The sequence below is a fragment of the Entelurus aequoreus genome, linkage group LG16 (genome assembly GCF_033978785.1).
Source record: "Entelurus aequoreus isolate RoL-2023_Sb linkage group LG16, RoL_Eaeq_v1.1, whole genome shotgun sequence".
In the NCBI taxonomy this organism is placed as follows: Eukaryota; Metazoa; Chordata; class Actinopteri; order Syngnathiformes; family Syngnathidae; genus Entelurus; species Entelurus aequoreus.
Window position 1 is genome coordinate 24,040,596 of NC_084746.1, and position 19,781 is coordinate 24,060,376.

General features: G+C 41.8%; 1 protein-coding gene across 1 annotated transcript in view; it reads right to left on the reverse strand.

The window, feature by feature from the left end:
- The window catches only part of slc12a3 (solute carrier family 12 member 3), a 111,434-nt gene that overhangs the window by 27,061 nt on the left and 64,592 nt on the right, over positions 1-19,781 (reverse strand). The window contains exons 15-20 of the mRNA XM_062022432.1: positions 17,604-17,703; positions 14,704-14,815; positions 14,459-14,587; positions 9,491-9,597; positions 9,338-9,414; positions 9,156-9,233 (exon numbers count right to left, since the gene is read on the reverse strand). Coding sequence (XP_061878416.1) covers positions 9,156-9,233; positions 9,338-9,414; positions 9,491-9,597; positions 14,459-14,587; positions 14,704-14,815; positions 17,604-17,703 — 603 coding nt within the window. The remainder of the gene's footprint in view (positions 1-9,155; positions 9,234-9,337; positions 9,415-9,490; positions 9,598-14,458; positions 14,588-14,703; positions 14,816-17,603; positions 17,704-19,781) is intronic.

Here is a 19,781-nt window from a genome sequence, read left to right on the forward strand (position 1 = left end):
GCATGCTAACCGCTAGTTAGCTCACCGCAGCTCGCACCTGTGTTTGTTGGCTGCAACGTGACTTCACGAACGCCAGGTTCAGTCACGTTCGGACTAGGTTTAGTTAAGAGACACTCTCCCCTGTGACTATTTATTGTTTGGAGAGCGAGTGTAGAGTTTAGTTGTGTGCTATCGTGGCTACCTTGCTGCGAGGGAAGTGGACAGCGCGAGGTACGAGTGTTAGTGGCTCGCGCTCACGGGCTAGTCGACAGAGAGGTGACCCAGGACGAGGCTGGTTCTCCTCTCGCTCCAGACTAGACTCGTGAGGGAGCTAAGAGGAAGCACGGCCGAGCCCCCCCCCCCCCCCCCCCCTTCTCTACTTTACCACGGGAGGTGTCCCCCCTCTCCAACGCCCCCTTTGCATCCAGCATTTGCAACTCACCACCCCCACACCTACGTGCACCAACGATCAGCTGGACCACAACAGACTATCTTCTGGCCCAGCCAAGGGGCCCAGGTTGGACTGTGTGTGTGTGTTGTGTAATTGGTTTAGTGCGGGAGGTTTCATTGGGGAGGTAGCGTGTGAGTGGTGATGAGTGTATGAGTGTAATTAATGTGTGTTTATTAGTGTCTGATTATTGTATATTATATGATATAGTAAATTGGTTAACTATATAAGTGGTGTCCTCTCACTCTCTCCTAGACTATCTTTATTTGGTAAATAGTGAAAATTAGAGCATCCCCCTAAAGTAAATATACAGTCCTTTACAGGCTCCCGAACAGTATGCATACTAAATGCTGATATTATACAGTTAAAGATAGGGATGTATATCGTTAGGATTTTATCGATACCAATATCGATATTCCTTATCAATACCGGTATTCATCGGTACTATGTGTAATTTGTGTAAATAAAGATGTGAAAAAAATGCAATTTTTTTACCATTTTTATTAGCACAAGAAGGTTGTGCACCAGCAACATCATGATATAACAACCCAGAGCGGGGAAGTATTTTATCAACACCTGAGAGATCCATCACTTTGTTTCTATTCAATACAATTACACTCAGCTGGAAATAATATTTATATATGGCATCCATGTACAAAGCACAGACCTTTTTACATCATATATCATATAAATTAATACAATTAATCCGGCCATATAGACAATAAAGTTCACAAACATAAAGAGGGATCCTAGTGGGCCAGGGCAATCTTTCCTTATCTCTAAACTAAAACTGGGGAAATGTGTAGAGTGTTCTGGGCTTCAGTACAGTGTTGATCTCCTGAATACATGATTTTATTTCCGAATACCTTGAGAGAAAAAAAATGCCTGGTTAGGCTTTGTGTATGTCATGTGTGCCTTAATTGGGTGAAGCCAGGTTTACAGCTATATTGTTATTATGCTGTTTGTTACTTATGTATGTTATGTTGCAGCTATTTAAAATAGTTTGGTCAGTTTGTTCTGGCCTGAAATAAATTGGCCCTTTGAAACATATCTTTGTCTTCGTGTGTTGTATGTAGACCACATTGCTTAGCAGAGTTCAGTGATGCAAATGCATGTCAAGTTGATCAACAGATTGTATTATTCTCCACTGCAATAACAGTACTGAAAGGAAGGCTAAAAGGGCATTAGTGGGAGCCTTGAAAAAAAAAGAAGAAAAAAAGAAGTAACTAAATAGTTACTTTTCACAGTAACGCATGACTTTTTGGTGTATGTAACTGAGTTAGTAACTGAGTTACTTTTGAAATAGAGTAACTAGTAACTGTAACTAGTTACTGGTTTTCAGTAACTAATCCAACACTGCATACCACTGTACCTGCTCAATCAGCCTGAAGCGCCACCAGCTGAGCGGCCGAGTAAGGCCCACCTACATAATTTTCTTAACTCTGCCTCATTCAGGTCTGGCTCTTCTCTGTGTCGAGGCAGGTGCATCAGGCGGTAAGCTGACACATCCACTATTTCCCCATTAATGACATTACTGGTGAAATGTTTACTGATTTTATGTTTCTCTTGTTTTATAGGCAAATGCCTAGGACATTTAAGAAAGTGTGCATTTAGGAAAGATTGAGAACCCCAGATGGGTGAGATTTATGTTTGTCAATTAAGACTTTCAATAAATCTTTCAATCAAAGTTTATTTATATAGCCCTAAATCACAAGTGTCTCAGAGGGCTGCACAAGCCACAACGACACCCTCGGCTAAGATCCCACATCAGGGCAAGAAAAAACGCCACCCAATGGGATACATCGAGAAACCTTGGAGGGGGACCGCAGATGTGGGGACCCCCCTTGGGCGACGGGTGCAATGGACGTTGGATCTAGTTAATAGTGTGAGAGTCCAGTCCATTAAGTTTGATGCTTCCACATCCTGCCCTTCCTAAAAGGACCTGTTCAATAAATGCCCCGTTTTGGCTTTCTGCACACTGTATCCCGTGTGTTGGTGAGAATCAGGTGCCACAATGTCTTGCACCAAAGTACATCGCTGACGTGACAGAATGACATGATAGAACCATATGAACCATCTCTGTAATCCTCAGGTAGTGGTCTCAGAGTCAGGGCAAAACATGCTGAGGGTGCATTTCAGTTAGTCTTTGCTCCCTAAAATCTGGAAAAGTTCAAATCAAGGTTAAAAAACGTTTCTTTAATTGTGTTTATGACAAATCCACAAAATGAAATCATGATTTTTATGATGATTTAATTTTTATTCCTGATTTGCCTTCTTACAATTGTATGCATCTGTAAAGCACTTTGAGTTTTCTTGCGTTCAAATTGTACTCTACATATTGTCTTGCCTAGCCACTCTAGCATACAAAAACAACTAATCGTCTCCTATGGGCAAAATTTAAGAAATCCGATTCGAATATGAAAATCCTTAGTTGAAGTCAGCTTTAGTATGTACTAATAGACCACAAATGATGTTAAACAAATTATCCAAATATGTTGGCCTGTTCTTTCACCTTCGTCATTATCGTCCTCTGTATGCTCTACTTACCCTATATAAAACTCTCTTTGAACCACATCTTAACTACTGTAATGTCATCTGGTGTAACACCTTCCCTACCTACCTTCACAAATTAGAATCCATACAAAAGAAAATCATACAGGCCCCGTCATGGTCCAAGTTTAATGCCCCCACTCGACATCTATTCCATAATTATCATCTCTTAAGACTGACAGAGTTCAATATTTATCAAAATGCTTGTTTAACCTACCAAGTCATTCACAGGCTGAATCTTAGGCTCTGTAGCTTGGTTCCTATCTATCATCCCCAGCATGCCCACAACACTCGTAACTTAGATCTGATATCAGGTAAACATCGTCTACTGGCTTGTACCGCTCGAAGTGTTGTATGCAGGGGACCAAAGATTTGGAACCGGCCTAATGAGAGCCTCAAGATGCGGTATCCATTCTCCAATTTCAAAAAGAAACTGAAAACTTACCTATTAACCACCTATCTCTAATTCCTCATGTGGGGTTGACTACTGTTGGGTTTTGCATGGTTGAATATGTATGTGTGTATGTGTATGCATGCTTTAGTACTATTATCTTGTGTTTATCATATAGCGTTGTTTTTTGTTGTTGTTGTTGTGCTTGCTACCATGTTTCATCATTCCATGTATAAACTGTCCTCTGGACCCCCTGTCAAAAGCTTCTTCTAGCTTATTTGGGGGACCCTTTCACTTACCAACATCTTTAAATGATATTCACTACTTTTGTAATTGTTCTATGGTATTGTGAATAAACTTGAATGATGTCATTTAGCTAATGAAATCTGAACTGATTGTACTAGGGTTGCGCCATATAGATGATATAAATCAGGGGTGTCAAACGTACGGCCCAAGGGCCAGATCAGGCCCGCAAACAGGTTTTAACTGGCCCGCGGGATGAGTTTGCAAAGTATAAAAATTAACCTGAAATTTTTAAATGAAAGAAACAGCTGTTCTAAATGTGTCCACTGGATGTCGCAATAGCAAATCTTTGTATCTTTGTAGATGATGCTACATATGTACAAAATAAACCACATGATGTTAGTGCATCAGTCAAGGAAAATGGGCAAACTACATAAATAACATCCTGTAATTTGATTTTGATACAATTTTTTTTATCTCGATAGATTGAAAATTAACACCAATGAGTTGATCGATGAACATTATCACATAATTTATTCAGAAAATATAAATACCACAAATAAAGATAGAATACTATTAACCGCAACATGTAAGTGTAAAAAACAACAACATTATGATTTGTACAATTTCAGCATCAGCTTGTTCTATTTTTAAACAAAGAAAACAATCTGAAGTCGTCTTTATTTTTAAGTTATCGTGCCGTGATTTTACCAGTCCGGCCCACTTGGGAGTACATTTTTCTCCATGTGGCCCCCGATCTAAAATGAGTTTGACACCCCTGATATAAATTATAAAAATTTGTCCAGCAATAGAGATTTTCATTCCTTCGCCATGTTGTGAAAATGCAAGTTGATGACGCATTCTGGCTGACAACAAGTTGCAATGAACACATCCTCAACGCGTTGCAGCTAGCTAGCGCGGATAATGTCCCTCCAGTGTGAAGCCACTTCCAAGTCACGAATCCTCTCCTCCATGGAGGCAAATAAACTGTTTCTTTTGAGTATCAGTGGGCCCCATTCAGCAACCGTTCTTAAGAACAAATTTTGTTTTTAGACCCACTTACGAAATTTTCAAGGAGATTTTTGTATTCACTAATGTTTTCTTAGCTGGGATTTGTTCGTAGGTAAGAACAAAATCTACGAGTGCTCCAGAGCACTCTTAGGGTGGCCTATTTGTTCTTAAGTGTGACAAGTTCCCTTACTTCTATTGTCTAATGTTACATTGGTATCATATATATATATATATATATATATATATATTGTCATGTCTGTGTTAATCATGTTTTTGTTTTGCTTGGGTTTTGGGCTCTTTTTTTAGTTCCTGGTTGCACTTCCTTGTTTGGTTTGGTTTCCATGGTCACCCATTAGTTTTCACCTGTCTTGTCACGCACCTGTTTCGAGTCACGCACCTGTTTTCACTGATCACGTCACTATTTAAATCTGTCTGTTTCTGTTGTTCGTCCTGGCGTCCTCACACTATTTCATCACTCTGCTCCATGTCTTGTCACAGTTCTTTACCAAGTAAGTTTTGTTTATTTATGCCACAGTTAGTGTTTTTGTTTTATTGTTCATAGTTTTTGTGCCCACGTGCATGTCTTTTGTTTCATAGTCAAGTTGGTATTTCCGCCTTTGTGTGCGCCTTTTGTTTGCTTCCTTTTTTTGTAGTTAATAGTGTTAAAAAATAAATAATGTATTTAAATTCACGCCTTGCCCGCGCCAATTTTCCTTTGCCTTCTGGGAGAACAAACCACGCCATAGACCCAGTCGTGACAGTAGGACGCCAGCAGAAAAATTCTCCCGCAAGAAAATTGGACGCTTTTGACGAGGCAGCGTGGGAGGTGCTGCGCGCCATGGAGACCGAGACGCTGCGCTTTTCCCCCAGGGAGCGCAGGGGGATGATGTGGGGGAATGGAGGCAAGCTGGTGCCGATCGGCGCGTCGTTCCCGTCCCGGAAGCGTCGCCAAGGACGAGGGAAGACTTCCGCGAGCCGGCAGGACACGCCGCTCCCACAAGCCCCTCCCCCTCCGGGCGGAAGCAAGCAGCAGCCAGCCCGGCTTCGCCCTGATGACATCACAGACCAGGATTTTTTTTTTCTGAACTCTTTTTCTTTTGATCATCCGCCTCCAACCAAAGACTCTAAACATGATAAGACATTACCAGGACATGTTTTTAGAAATCAGATCCTGTCAATCCAAGCCACCCAAATTATATGCCCCGCCCCCCAGGACTCAAGCCACGCCCAAGTCACACATTTTTTTTTCACCCACAAGATCCCAGGTACAAGAAGAAAGACTTTTTGGACAGTTTGGAGGGGAGGATTCTGCCCCCCTCCTGACCACCCTCCACCCACCCAAAGAAACTATTCCAGACCGCAGGGCGCGCGTCTGGTATCCGCTCCTTGAGGGGGGGGCTAGGGCTGGGAATTGTTCAGGTGGGGTGACTCAGCATCGTCACGCCAAGCCACAGCCCCCAGCTCGGCCACCACCACCTGTCTTTCGACCTGCCAAACCACAGCCACCAGCACGGCCACCACCACCAGTTTTTCGACCATTCCAAGATCCACCTGCTCCACGCCAAGCCCCACCACGCCAAGTGCCACCAGTACCTGCTCCACGCCAAGCGCCACCAGTACCTGCTCCACGCCAAGCGCCACCAGTACCTGCTCCACGCCAAGCGCCGCCAGTACCTGCTCCACGCCAAGCGCCGCCAGTACCTGCTCCATGCCAAGCGCCGCCAGTACCTGCTCCACGCCAAGCGCCGCCAGTCGCAGCTCCACGCCAAGCGCCGCCAGTCGCAGCTCCACGCCAAGCGCCGCCAGTCGCAGCTCCACGACGCCAAGTGCCGCCAGTCGCAGCTTCACGACGCCAAGCGCCGCCAGTCGCAGCTTCACGACGCCAAGCGCCGCCAGTCGCAGCTCCACGACGCCAAGTGCCGCCAGTCGCAGCTCCACGACGCCAAGTGCCGCCAGTCGCAGCTTCACGACGCCAAGTGCCGCCAGTCGCAGCTTCACGACGCCAAGTGCCGCCAGTCGCAGCTTCACGACGCCAAGTGCCGCCAGTCGCAGCTTCACGACGCCAAGTGCCGCCAGTCGCAGCTTCACGACGCCAAGTGCCGCCAGTCGCAGCTTCACGACGCCTAGTGCCGCCAGTCGCAGCTTCACGACGCCTAGTGCCGCCAGTCGCAGCTTCACGCCAAAACCAAGCACCCCCAAACCAAGACCAAGTCCAAGCACCGCCACGCCAAGACCAACCACGCCAAGACCAACCACGCCAAGACCAAGTCCAAGACCAACCACGCCAAGTCCAAGACCAAGACCAACCACGCCAAGTCCAAGACCAAGACCAACCACGCCAAGACCAAGACCAACCACGCCAAGACCAAGACCAACCACGCCAACACCAAGTCAAAGACCAACCATGCCAAGACCAAGACCAAGACCCCCGCCAAGACCAAGACCCCCGCCAAGACCAAGACCCTCGCCAAGACCCACGCCAAGACCAAGACCCCCGCCAAGACCAAGACCCGCCACGCCAAGCTTCGCCGCCTTACCCGCCACGCCAAGCTTCGCCGCCTTACCCGCCACGCCAAGCTTCGCCGCCTGACGCGCCACGCCAAGCTTCGCCGCCTGCCATGATGACGACGCGCCTGCCTCCTCATCTGCCACGAAGGTGGCCACTGCCTGGTCGTCCGCCACGCCAAGTGCGTCCACCTCTTCGTCGGCCACGCATGTGGCCCTTCCCGGGTCGCCCACCTCGCCTGTGGTGGCGGCGTTCCACTCGCCGCCGCCACATGACTATGCCTCGGTGGATTCGGGGCCACTTGGCCTGGCGACCCACCGCCATGTCCCCCTCCCGCCCCCCCATGACTCTTGTTCATTTTTTTGTGTTGGGACATCTGGGATCTGTCCGTAAGGGGGGGGCTCTGTCATGTCTGTGTTAATCATGTTTTTGTTTTGCTTGGGTTTTGGGCTCTTTTTTTAGTTCCTTGTTGCACTTCCTTGTTTGGTTTGGTTTCCATGGTCACCCATTAGTTTTCACCTGTCTTGTCACGCACCTGTTTCGAGTCACGCACCTGTTTTCACTGATCACGTCACTATTTAAATCTGTCTGTTTCTGTTGTTCGTCCTGGCGTCCTCACACTATTTCATCACTCTGCTCCATGTCTTGTCACAGTTCTTTACCAAGTAAGTTTTGTTCATTTATGCCACAGTTAGTGTTTTTGTTTTATTGTTCATAGTTTTTGTGCCCACGTGCATGTCTTTTGTTTCATAGTCAAGTTGGTATTTCCGCCTTTGCGTGCGCCTTTTGTTTGCTTCCTTTTTTTGTAGTTTATTAGTGTTAAAAAATAAATAATTCACGCCTTGCCCGCGCCAATTTTCCTTTGCCTTCTGGGAGAACAAACCACGCCATAGACCCAGTCGTGACAATATTTATATATATCTATATATATATATATATATATATATATATATATATATATATATATATATATATATATATATATATATATATATATATATATAGATAGATAGATAGATAGATAGATAGATAGATAGATAGATAGATAGGACAGACCTATAGAAAAATGAGCAATATATAAACCTTTCAAAATACCGTGTGCATGCACACACACACACACACACACACACACAATCATCAATTACCGGCATGTTGATTTAGTGATTGGTGACTCTTTAAAAGACTCAACTCACACAATGGCAATGCTTTTGCTGCTACTGCAAGATACCGCAGATCGTGCCCTTTGGAGGGAGCATATATTTCACCACCTTGTAGACCTATTTGCCCGACGTGACGAATATTTTTTGAACGCTTTAGGCTACCACAGCAGTCCCCCCTTTCTTAAACTTACATTTTGACATTATGTATTGCCCCCGCGGTATAATACGTATTTCTCTTCTGTAATCTGTTGGTGTTTTCGCCGTGTTTGATGTTCGGCTTTTCCGCCGGAATTATGCCCTTATATGGGGAATTAAGGGCGTTTACCTATTCAAATTACGGAATTAAGAGTGTTTACATATGCATATTGGGGAAATAAGGGCGTGTTTATATGCAAATTATGATAGACACGCACGGGCTAACCATTTGGCATTCAGCAACTTAAGAACAGCAGGTGGGAATAATTGGGCCGTTTATGAACACGTCATGAATTTGAATGGACTCCTCTGAGGAAATCACTTGGGAAGAAAGATAAGAGGAAAAGTTAGGAACTTATTGCTGAATGGAGCCCATTATCACTAGAGGACGACAAGCAGCAAACATGCTACTCTCCCCTAAATTGTACTACTAATGTACTTAATGAAGAAAGCCGTAAGTATAGCATTGTAAAATGAAGTGTTTACCATGAATTGATTTACGTGGACACCGACTTAAACAAGTTGAAAAACTTATTCGGGTGTTACCATTTAGTGGTCAATTGTACGGAATATGTACTGTACTGTACAATCTACTAATAAAAGTTTCAATCAATCAATCAATCCAGGTAGTACACACTACTAGTACAGTACTATGGTAGAACATTTGCTTACATGCACTGATGTTGTGAAATCCAGACGGATTATATGTAGTGTTTATACACTCAGGTCCTTCATCAAAGCCTGGATTGACTGCAGACAAAAAAAATCAATATGGACAATAAATTATGAGGTTAAAATACACAGGTGTTTTACACTGTAGTTCCATTCACGATGATTTGATTCGTGGCTCTCACCATGCGACTGAAGTGAAACGTCCAGTCGCTCTCTCATTCTCAGGACACACACACCGTACTGAAGATCAAATGCATCCCTGAAATCAGCAGATATATCAATATCATGACATAAAAAGACTTGAGATTGAGTTTAAACGTGCAGACGACACTCACTGCAATATTGCGATGTAACTGTATGCCGCCTGAGGGGAGTCACTCAGCCAGTCTGACTTGAAACCCATTAGCAAGACGTTCGGTCGTATTCTACCCAAACCTGCACCCTGGAGTTCAAAAGACCTCTCATTAGTATTCAACATATTTCTTCACCCACGAGAAGATAAAACAATTTCAAAATGACATACCACAGATCAAGTGGAACGAGATTCTTGTAAGAGGAGTAACTCTACGCCAGACCTGGGCGTAGACACGGCCCGTTAAGTTTTTCAATCTGACCCGCCGAACATTCCTAAATCTTTTTTTTGGATCTTTAAGATCGAAACCATTATGTCATTATGATGTGCAGTGATGTTTTCAAATTACCGTACGTCTTGAACTATACAAAGTATTTCAATGGTTGTAATCTGCGCTTTTGAATGATATACTAGTTACTATGGTAATCTAATTAGTTACTATGGTAATCTAAGTCACAGAAAGTTCTAAGTTATATCAGATGTATTAGAATGTAAGTGTTTTTTTTTACCCTTCGCGTTCATATTTCTCTGTGTTTGTTGCATTTTTATTGCGTTTCGCTTCATTGTAAAATATGTCGATCGAGAGGGGGTGTGACATTCATATGTTGTCAATATTCAGTGTTTTATCGTTCATAGTTAATATTGTAAATCCCACATTCTTAATTTTCATGTACATTCTCATTCAGTAAAAAAAAAAAGTTTTTAGCATTCAATCAGACATTATTGTGAGGTTTTGTATTAGTGTTCCTATAAATCAGAAATACCGGTCCCCAGACAGAACATTTTTCTCAAAATGTGGCATCTCTCTACACCAGGGGTGTCCAAAGTGCGGCCCGGGGGCCATTTGTGGCCCGCAGGTCATTTTTTAACGGCCCCACGGCACATTTTAAAAATACGTTTGAAAAAAATTAAAAACATGATAAGTGGTATAAAAGATTAAAATAATTTTAGACTGACTGTGTTTCTGTCAGGACGCTACATTACTTACAAGACCTACAATATCACCATCAAGCACTTGTTGCAGGTGGCCGAGAGTGTACTCATATAGCCCCAAAATGAGGCAACGATAACGAGTTTTTCGGTCTGGTGACTACCGTATATGTTAGCACCAGTGCCCTTATGGAACTGGGTAACTATTCATGTGCTAATAAATGTTATTGTTTTGTAATAAAAAAATATTGTTTAGTTTAAGGGTTGATAATAATAACGTTGCAGTACAGTTGTTATAGCTCGTTTTCTCACACTTGTGAGTATCATTTGCAAGTACTATATATTGACGCAGGGGTGTTCTAACTTTTTGAGTGGGGGTCTAAAAAATGTTGGGTAATAAAACAATTTGGCCGGGGCTGCAAGCTGCCTGCATGCAAAATAACTATATATATATATAACTATATATATATATATATATATATATAGTTATATATATATATATAGTTATATATATATATATCAATCCATCCATCCATTTTCTACCGCTTGTTCCTTTTGGGGTCGCGGGGGGTGCTGGAGCCTATCTCAGCTGCACATGCATTTAATTGTTATATGTATACAGTGATTATACTATAAAGTTATTTTCCATTTAACTTCACCAGTTTTAGATTATTTTTATTCAAAATCACTGAATTTTCACATTTGCCGTTCAAATACTGAGAGGAGACTTGTGGTGAGTCACCAGCCAGTTGAGGCACGTCACTGAGTTGAGCCTCACCATGGATTGCGCAATGACTCGGCTAACTGCTGGCCTGCTGTGCAGTGAGACCGTTTTGCTATATGAATTATATTATACATTTCCATAGTTTAGTTAGCTGAGGTATATAATGTACAGTATTTTGTCAACAACTGTATGTGTGTAATGTATTTCTTGTGCTGAGCAATCATAAAACGGCTGCAAAAGACACGCTGGGTGAGGCTCGCAGTAATCCCGCCTCCTGGTGGTAGAGGGCAGTAGTGATCCCAGAGATCATTCTTGCGACTACTCGGCTGAAGAAGAAGTGACAACAAGCAGCAACAGTTAGCAGCGATCGTTTATTTTTTCCTCTTGCCTGGACTATTAACATGGAGGATTACATATCTAAAATAAAACAGTTTTCTAAACTGGACTTTCAATCGAAGCAGGAGGTAATAATTAAAGGAAGATCTCCATCGAGACAGAGAGACTGAAGAAAAACTGAAGAAAGATAAGGAAGGCTTCTATGAACAAGTTATCGATGCTTTTGTTCAGAAGGAGCAGCGCATGGACTTCATTTATAAGTAAAGGTAAGACCATAATAACGTTTTTTTTAATTAAATGTGCTTTTTTGTGTGCTACAGTTTGTATGTGTAAAGTTAAAGTTAAGTTAAAGTACCAATGATTGTCACACACACTAGGTGTGGTGAAATTTGTCCTCTGCATTTGACCCATCCCCTTGCTCACACCCTGGGAGGTGAGGGGAGCAGTGGGCAGCAGTGGGCAGCAGCGGTGCCGCGCCCGGGTATCATTTTGGTGATTTAACCCCCAATTCCAACCCTTGATGCTGAGTGCCAAGCAGGGAAGAATGGTGGTATGAGCTTTTAAACACAACCCGTTAACTGCTGCCAATCAAAAGGTGAATAAGATACTCTTTAGGGTTCAATTTTTGTAAATCTGACTGTGATGAAGTCAGTGCCTCACCAGCCATGAACCTCACCGCACGTCACTGCTATATATATATATATATATATATATATATATATATATATATATATATATATATATATATATATATATATATATATATATATATATATATATATATATATATATATATATATATATATATGTACTATTTCTATTGTAGTTCTGTTTTAATTGAATATCAAAAGTATGTGGACGTTCAACTCCTACCTTGTCTACTTCTCTGACGATCTCTTTAAAATTTTGTAATCAATCAGAAATATCAAGCACCTAAAAGTCAAACATGGATAAATGTGGAGAGAGTGTTTTGCATTTTTCCCATCATGCCTTGCAATTGATTAAAATAGGTGCAATTTCAAATTGTTTATGGTAGTGGGACGATTTTTTTAAAACTAATATCCACAAAGCTCAGTGAGCAGGTTGTGTTACGTGTGACCATGTGTGTTGAAGTTTTGTGCTGGCTGATTTTTTCTTTTGCGCCATGACTAGTAAAGGTTGTTTGGATTGTGTCGTATAAGTAAATGCTGTGCTATTGGTTTCAAGAATATGTACTTCATGGTCTCTGACCTGCATCACCCATCATATCCACAGATTGGAGGCAAAGTCCCATATGTCTGACCTCAGTGTAAATTGGGTGTAGTTAGGATATCCCTGTACAATATTTTGCATGCAGTTGCAATTCCAAGACATTAAATGGCAGTATTTTGTAGACTAGGGTTAGTTGCCATAATAAGAAAGTAGTCTTTGCCATTAAGTTGAGTGTGTCAGTCTTGTCTTTTGTTGAGTCCTACAAAGTGTTTATACTTTAAGTATTGTACTTATTACACTCCACCTACCTGTTCATCTTAGTTGGAGTTTTCATTACCCAATTTGAAAGTGTTGAAATGGCCATGTAAAATCGCTAGTGTTAATCAGTAGCATGTTAATGGCATATCCAATGCAAATTAGCATTGAGCTAACACTTTTTTCTTAAATTAGATCGTTTATTTTAGGCATGCTTGCTTTGCCAAGTAGTACTGATTTCGGTCCCCATCCCGACCAAGTAACGACATCTCTTGTTAATAAATCTATCAGTGCTGGATGAAGTGCTGGCTGTCCAGAGTCGGGACCCTGGGTGGACCGCTCGCCTGTGCATCAGTTGGCGACCCGTCTCCGCTCGGGATGGTCTTCTGCTGACCCCAATATGGACTGGACTCTCACTATTATGTTAGATCCACTATGGACTGGACTTTCACAATATTATGCTAGACCCACTCGACGTCCATTGCATCCGGTCTCCCCTAGAGGGGGATGTGTCACCCACATCTGCGGTCCTCTCCAAGGTTTCTCATTGACATCCCACTGGGTTGTGAGTTTTTCCTTGCCCTTATGTGGGATCTGAACCAAGGATGTCGTTGTGGCTTGTGCAGCCCTTTGAGACACTTGTGATTTAGGGCTATATAAATAAACATTGATTGATTGATTGATCATATTGGTACAATATGCCGGGGGGTCAAAAAAATTGTGAAGCCTGGTTGTGTTGTGGCTAATAGAGTATATATATGTCTTGTGTTTATTTATTGTTTTAGTCATTCCAAGCTGAATATCAGGTCCCACCCGCCTCTCAAAGCATCTTCCCTATCTGAATCGCTTCCGCTGCTCTCTACTCCTTCAATCTCACTCTCCTCATCCACAAATCTTTCATCCTCGCTCAAATTAATGGGGAAATCGTCGCTTTCTCGGTCCGAATCGCTCTCGCTGCTGGTGGCTATGATTGTAAACAATGTGCAGATGTGAGGAGCTCCACAACCTGTGACGTCACGCTACTTCCGGTACAGGCAAGGCTTTTTTATCAGCGACCAAAAGTTGCGAACTTTATCGTCGATGTTCTCTACTAAATCCTTTCAGCAAAAATATGGCAATATCGCGAAATGATCAAGTATGACACATAGAATAGACCTGCTATCCCCGTTTAAATAAGAAAATCTCATTTCAGTAGGCCTTTAAGCTGCACTTTGGACACCTCTGGTTTACAATGTTCATTTTTCTATTCTTTGTCTTACTGAACACTGATTTCATAGCGGAGTTTCATAGCGGAGTTTCAAAGGTGCCCTGGGCGAGAGATCATTTTCTTCTCGTGAATACATCTTAAAAAAGGAAGAGAGTTTTCAAGGTCTGGCTTCTCCTTGGCAGTAAACAATTCCTGTCACTCACTTTTTATATGTACCATGGGAAATCTGTACCAAAGCGACAAATGATAATGCGAATACATGCAGGACTGTCTTATAGTGCTTGAATACTCATATAGTTTTTGTATACCTGTAGCAGCATGTTCACTCCTGAGCGTAGGTCTGCAGACAGCACATTTTTGTAGAAGGACTTGACCTTTCTTTGGTTCAACCACAAAACGTGACTGTCAATGCTTTGCACCAGTGGAGGGAGATTGCCCTGGAAAAATTGTAACAAAACAGGTCTCACCGTCTCAGGCAACTTTTGAATAGAGGTAAAGGAATGAGAGATTTTAAAGGAATGAGAAATTTTAATGTATGGTATTATGCACTCACGGTAAGCACATGCCCACACATCATGAGACTGAGGTTCTTTGTCAAACAGCTGACCAGATCCACAAGAGCTGGCCGACTGCTGGGAGGTCCTGTCAGCACCAAACACTGTGGTCTGTAGTGGTGTACAGTAGGTTTGCAACATATTGTAAGGAAAAAATAATCATAAGTTAAACCTTTTCTACCATACTGAACAACCAAATCACGATCAACAAATTCATGGCATTAATCATAACATCCATAAGAAGTATCAGTGTCATGATCTCACATGACAGTTATGAGTTTCATTTCCTGTCCAGCGCTCTTATTTTTGTTTCCACCTAGTATTTTCCTCCATTTGCCACCACTTTAGTCTGAGCGCTGGCTCCCTCACCTGTCCTTGGTTGCCAAACCCTTTCCTCTAGATTAGGCAGGATCATTGTTTTTATCTGTACCTCCATGCTGCATAACTTTCCCTATTCTATTTTATTTCCCTACCTACTCAGTGGCCTAGTGGTTAAAGTGTCCGCCCTGAGATCGGCCGAGCCATACCAAAGACTATACAAATGGGACCCATTACCTCCCTGCTTGGCATTCAGCATCAAGGTTTGAAATTGGGGGTTAAATCACCAAAAAATTATTCCCGGGCACGGCCACCCCTGCTGCCCACTGCTCCCCTCACCTCCCAGGGGGTGAACAAGGGGATGGGTCAAATGCAGAGGACCAATTTCACCACACCTAGTGTGTGTGTGTGACAATCATTGGTACTTTAACTTTAACTTTAACTATGCTTCCTGTGTACTTTTCTACTGCACTATTTTTGTTTTGTTGTGAAATACATTTTTACCTGCATTTCCCCTGTCGTCTCTGCATCCTAGGGTGACAACCAAAACAACCGTGAAACGAAACGTGACAATCGGCATTAGTATAGGCAATTATACTGGCCCTGTATCTACATATTGAGTGTGACAGTTATACTGTCATTATGAGTAAAACCTCATTTTTTTTTATTTGTAAACCTTACCAAAACACCCGATTCTAGTAAAACTCACATAGACACAATATTAAAGGCATTTTTGGACATATTACATGTTTGGTTTTGGAGTTATGTTTATATAACTTTCATATTTAGTATGACAGTTATACTGTCATATTGAGTGAAAAAACAAACTAGTGTCTTTGCAAACCTTACAAAAGATATTTTTTCTAGTAAAACTCACAGATACATTTCTTCACGCATATTTAGACATTTTGCATGTTTAGTTTAGGAGTTATTTTGGAATACATTTGTATTGCTTTTTTCACATTATCTCAGGATTCTAAGAACATTACTGTCATATTGAACAAGGATTGATAGCAACATTGGCAGTATCCACTACTAGGAGTGTCCCGATCCGATATTGATATCGAATATTAACCCGATATCAGCAAAAATTAGCACACAAGGTTGTTCTTTTCTTCTATTTCAGTTATTTACAAAAGGTAAGCTTGGTAGGCTATAGGACGGAGCTGGGCAAATATTATGACTCCGGGGGCCACATTAAGAGAAAACATGTGTCTGGAGGGCCAAAGTGTATATGTGTATGGCTTATATGTACACATTTAGCTGTAAAAATCTGCTGTACAGTATGTGTTTGTTTTTGTTTTTTTTCAGGAACACTAATGCCAAAATTTACAATGTCGGATAGAGTTCTAAAAACGTTAAGACAGACCACCTAAAAAAAACAGAATGGAATTTTACTGAATGGGACACCCAAAATGTACATGAAAATAAAGAAAGTGGGATATACAATATTAACTATGAACAATAAAACACTGAATATTAACATATGAACATTGCTGCTCTTTTATTGCTCAGACCAGCTCCTCCATAGACATCTTTTACAATCAAGCAAAACACAACAAAAATGTAAAAAAACTGCAAAATATGAATGCAACGTGTAATAAACACCTACAATATGATATATTATGGCGTAAAATCTGCTACCACATCTGTTTCTGACACACACATTTAGGGCTGGCTGCTCTGAAAACAAACCCCGCCCACTCTGCTTTGTTCCTGGTCTGAGCTGCTGTGACGTCGATTACTGTAATAACTCATATAACACCCAAAAGTGCAGATTCCAACCGTTGAAATACTTACTATAGTTCAAGACTTACGGTTATTTAAAAGCAGCACCGCACATCATAATGGTGGTGACAGTTTTGATGTTAAAGGTCTAAAAAGATTATGAAGAACGTCCGGCGGGCCGGATTGAAAATCTTAACGGGCCGCATGTGGCCTGTGGGCCATATTTTGCCCAACTGTAGGAGCTTGCAGCTGCACAACAGCTAACATGCATAATAAGTGTCCTTATTGAACAATATTGTAGACAAAAACAGCACATTTGTCAATATAAACAAGTATGACATGATTATAGTTACATATTACTTACACATACAAAGTCTCCAAGGCAGGATCGTTTTAGAAAGTATTTAGCAACAACCGTGTCTGCATCATTCAACTAATTGCATCATGAATTTCACTCCATGAATTATTGTGGCCATTAGGTGTCGCCAAAAAAAACAATTACCACTCCACTTCAATTTAAAGACAGCATAAGTCCATTCACACCTAGTAATAAATAGATCAGTGTTTTTCATAACTACCGTTGATTTCTGTTTGACTAGTTTCAATTGATCAAACCTTTTCACAACGAAATAATACAAGGTCAGTTCTCCCTCGATTAACACGGGGGTGACGTTCCGGACCCCTCTGTGAGTGATGTAGGGATGCTAATTATTTTATGTTCAGTGTTTAGTTTTTGCGCCAATACTCAACTGAGTCTGTCTTTACTTGCAATTGTTTCAATGAAGCTAACAAGCTAAGCTGCAGTAGCTCACTGTGTTGCCTCAGTATAAAAACATTGTCTCTAGTGTTTGACCTGTAGTTCTTCACGTGGTCCTCCACGTGGTTGAGGCCCACACACTGGTTGAGTGCGATGCTGTAGGAGCTGGCCTGCACTGAAGACCCCCAATTCACCGCTGTAGACAAAGACAGCAAAGTCAGCCCTTTGCATGTCTTTTGCATCTTTCTATAAGTGTGTTGTGCAACAATGTACTCACAATAAACCATTCGTACACCGTGACGGACTTGGGTTCAATTCCCCTCCCTCTGCCGCCGCCGCTGGCCTGCAGCGTTAATGTTGATCATTCCTGTTACGACCTGTGCTTACTTGTCCCGTATAAGTAAGAACTTTACACTACTTTATAATAGAAATGGCAACAGCGGAGGATGAATGTCCCATAACAAGAAGATAGAGAAAAATAAGTTGGTTTTTTTTCAGGACTTATGCAGATCCCAAATACAGATCAGCAGGTACCAGAAGGTAAGAAAAGTCTCTCTTGCATACTATTGCGAAACAAAACGCCAGATAATATGTCTTACCTTATAAACACACCATAATAATACTTGTATGTTGAAGCACAGTACAATCCATTAAAGGCCTACTGAAATGATTTTTTTTAATTTAAACGGGAATAGCAGATCCATTCTATGTGTCATACTTGATCATTTCGCGATATTGCCATATTTTTGCTGAAAGGATTTAGTAGAGAAAATCGACGATAAAGTTTGCAACTTTTGCTCGCTGATAAAAAAAGCCTTGCCTGTACCGGAAGTAGCGTGACGTCACAGGAGCTAGTATTCCTCACAATTCCCCATTGTTTACAATGGAGCGAGAGAGATTCGGACCGAGAAAGTGACGATTACCCCATTAATTTGAGCGAGGATGAAAGATTCGTAGATGAGGAACGTTACAGTGAAGGACTTGAAAGGCAGTGATGGACGTATCTTTTTTCGCTCTGACCGTAACTTAGGTACAAGCTGGCTCATTGGATTCCACACTCTCTCCTTTTTCTATTGTAGATCACAGATTTGTATTTTAAACCACCTCAGATACTATATCCTCTTGAAAATGAGAGTCGAGCACGCGAAATGGACATTTAAAGTGACTTTTATCTCCAAGACAATACATCGGTGACACACTTAGCTACTGAGCTAACGTGCTAGCATCGTTCTCAAATGAAGATAGAAAGAAAATAAATAAACCCCTGACTGGAAGGATAGACAGAAGAGCAAAAATACAATTAAACCATGTACATGTAACTACACGGTTAAAAATTCTCAGCCTGGTAAGGCTTAACAATGCTGTTGCTAACGACACTAAGGCTAATTTAGCAACATAATAATCGGAACTCACAGAACTATGTACTCTCTCCCTTTTCTATTGTGTATCACGGATTTGTATTTTAAACCACCTCGGATACTATATCCTCTTGAAAATGAGAGTCGAGCACGCGAAATGGACATTTAAAGTGACTTTTATCTCCAAGACAATACATCGGTGACACACTTAGCTACTGAGCTAACGTGCTAGCATCGTTCTCAAATGAAGATAGAAACAAAATAAATAAACCCCTGACTGGAATGATAGACAGAAGAGCAAAAATACTATTAAACCATGGACATGTAACTACACGGTTAAAAATTCTCAGCCTGGTAAGGCTTAACAATGCTGTTGCTAACGACGCTAAGGCTAATTTAGCAACTTAGCAGCCGGAACTCACAGAACTATGATAAAACATTAGCCCTCCACCTACGCCAGCCAGCCCTCATCTTCCCATCAACAGCCGTGCTCACCTGCGTTCCAGCGATCGACGGCGCGACGAAGGACTTCATCCGTGGGTTTGGCGGCAAGCATCAGCTAGGCGTAGTAAGTAGTCCTTGTTGTGTTGCTGTAAGTATTGTACTTAGCCGCTAAGACACCGATCGATCCCACCTACAACGTTCTTCTTTGCAGCCTCCATTGTTCATTAAACAAATTGCAAAAGATCCACCAACACAGATGTCCAGAATACTGTGGAATTTTGTCGAAGAAAACAGAGCTTTGTGTATTGTGTCCAATAGGGCCCAAACACTTCCGTGCATTTTATGACATCACGCGCATAAATGAAGTGAAGTGAATTACATTTATATAGCGCTTTTTCTCAAGTGACTCAAAGCGCTTTACATTGTGAAACCCAATATCTAAGTTACATTTAAACCAGTGTGGGTGGCACTG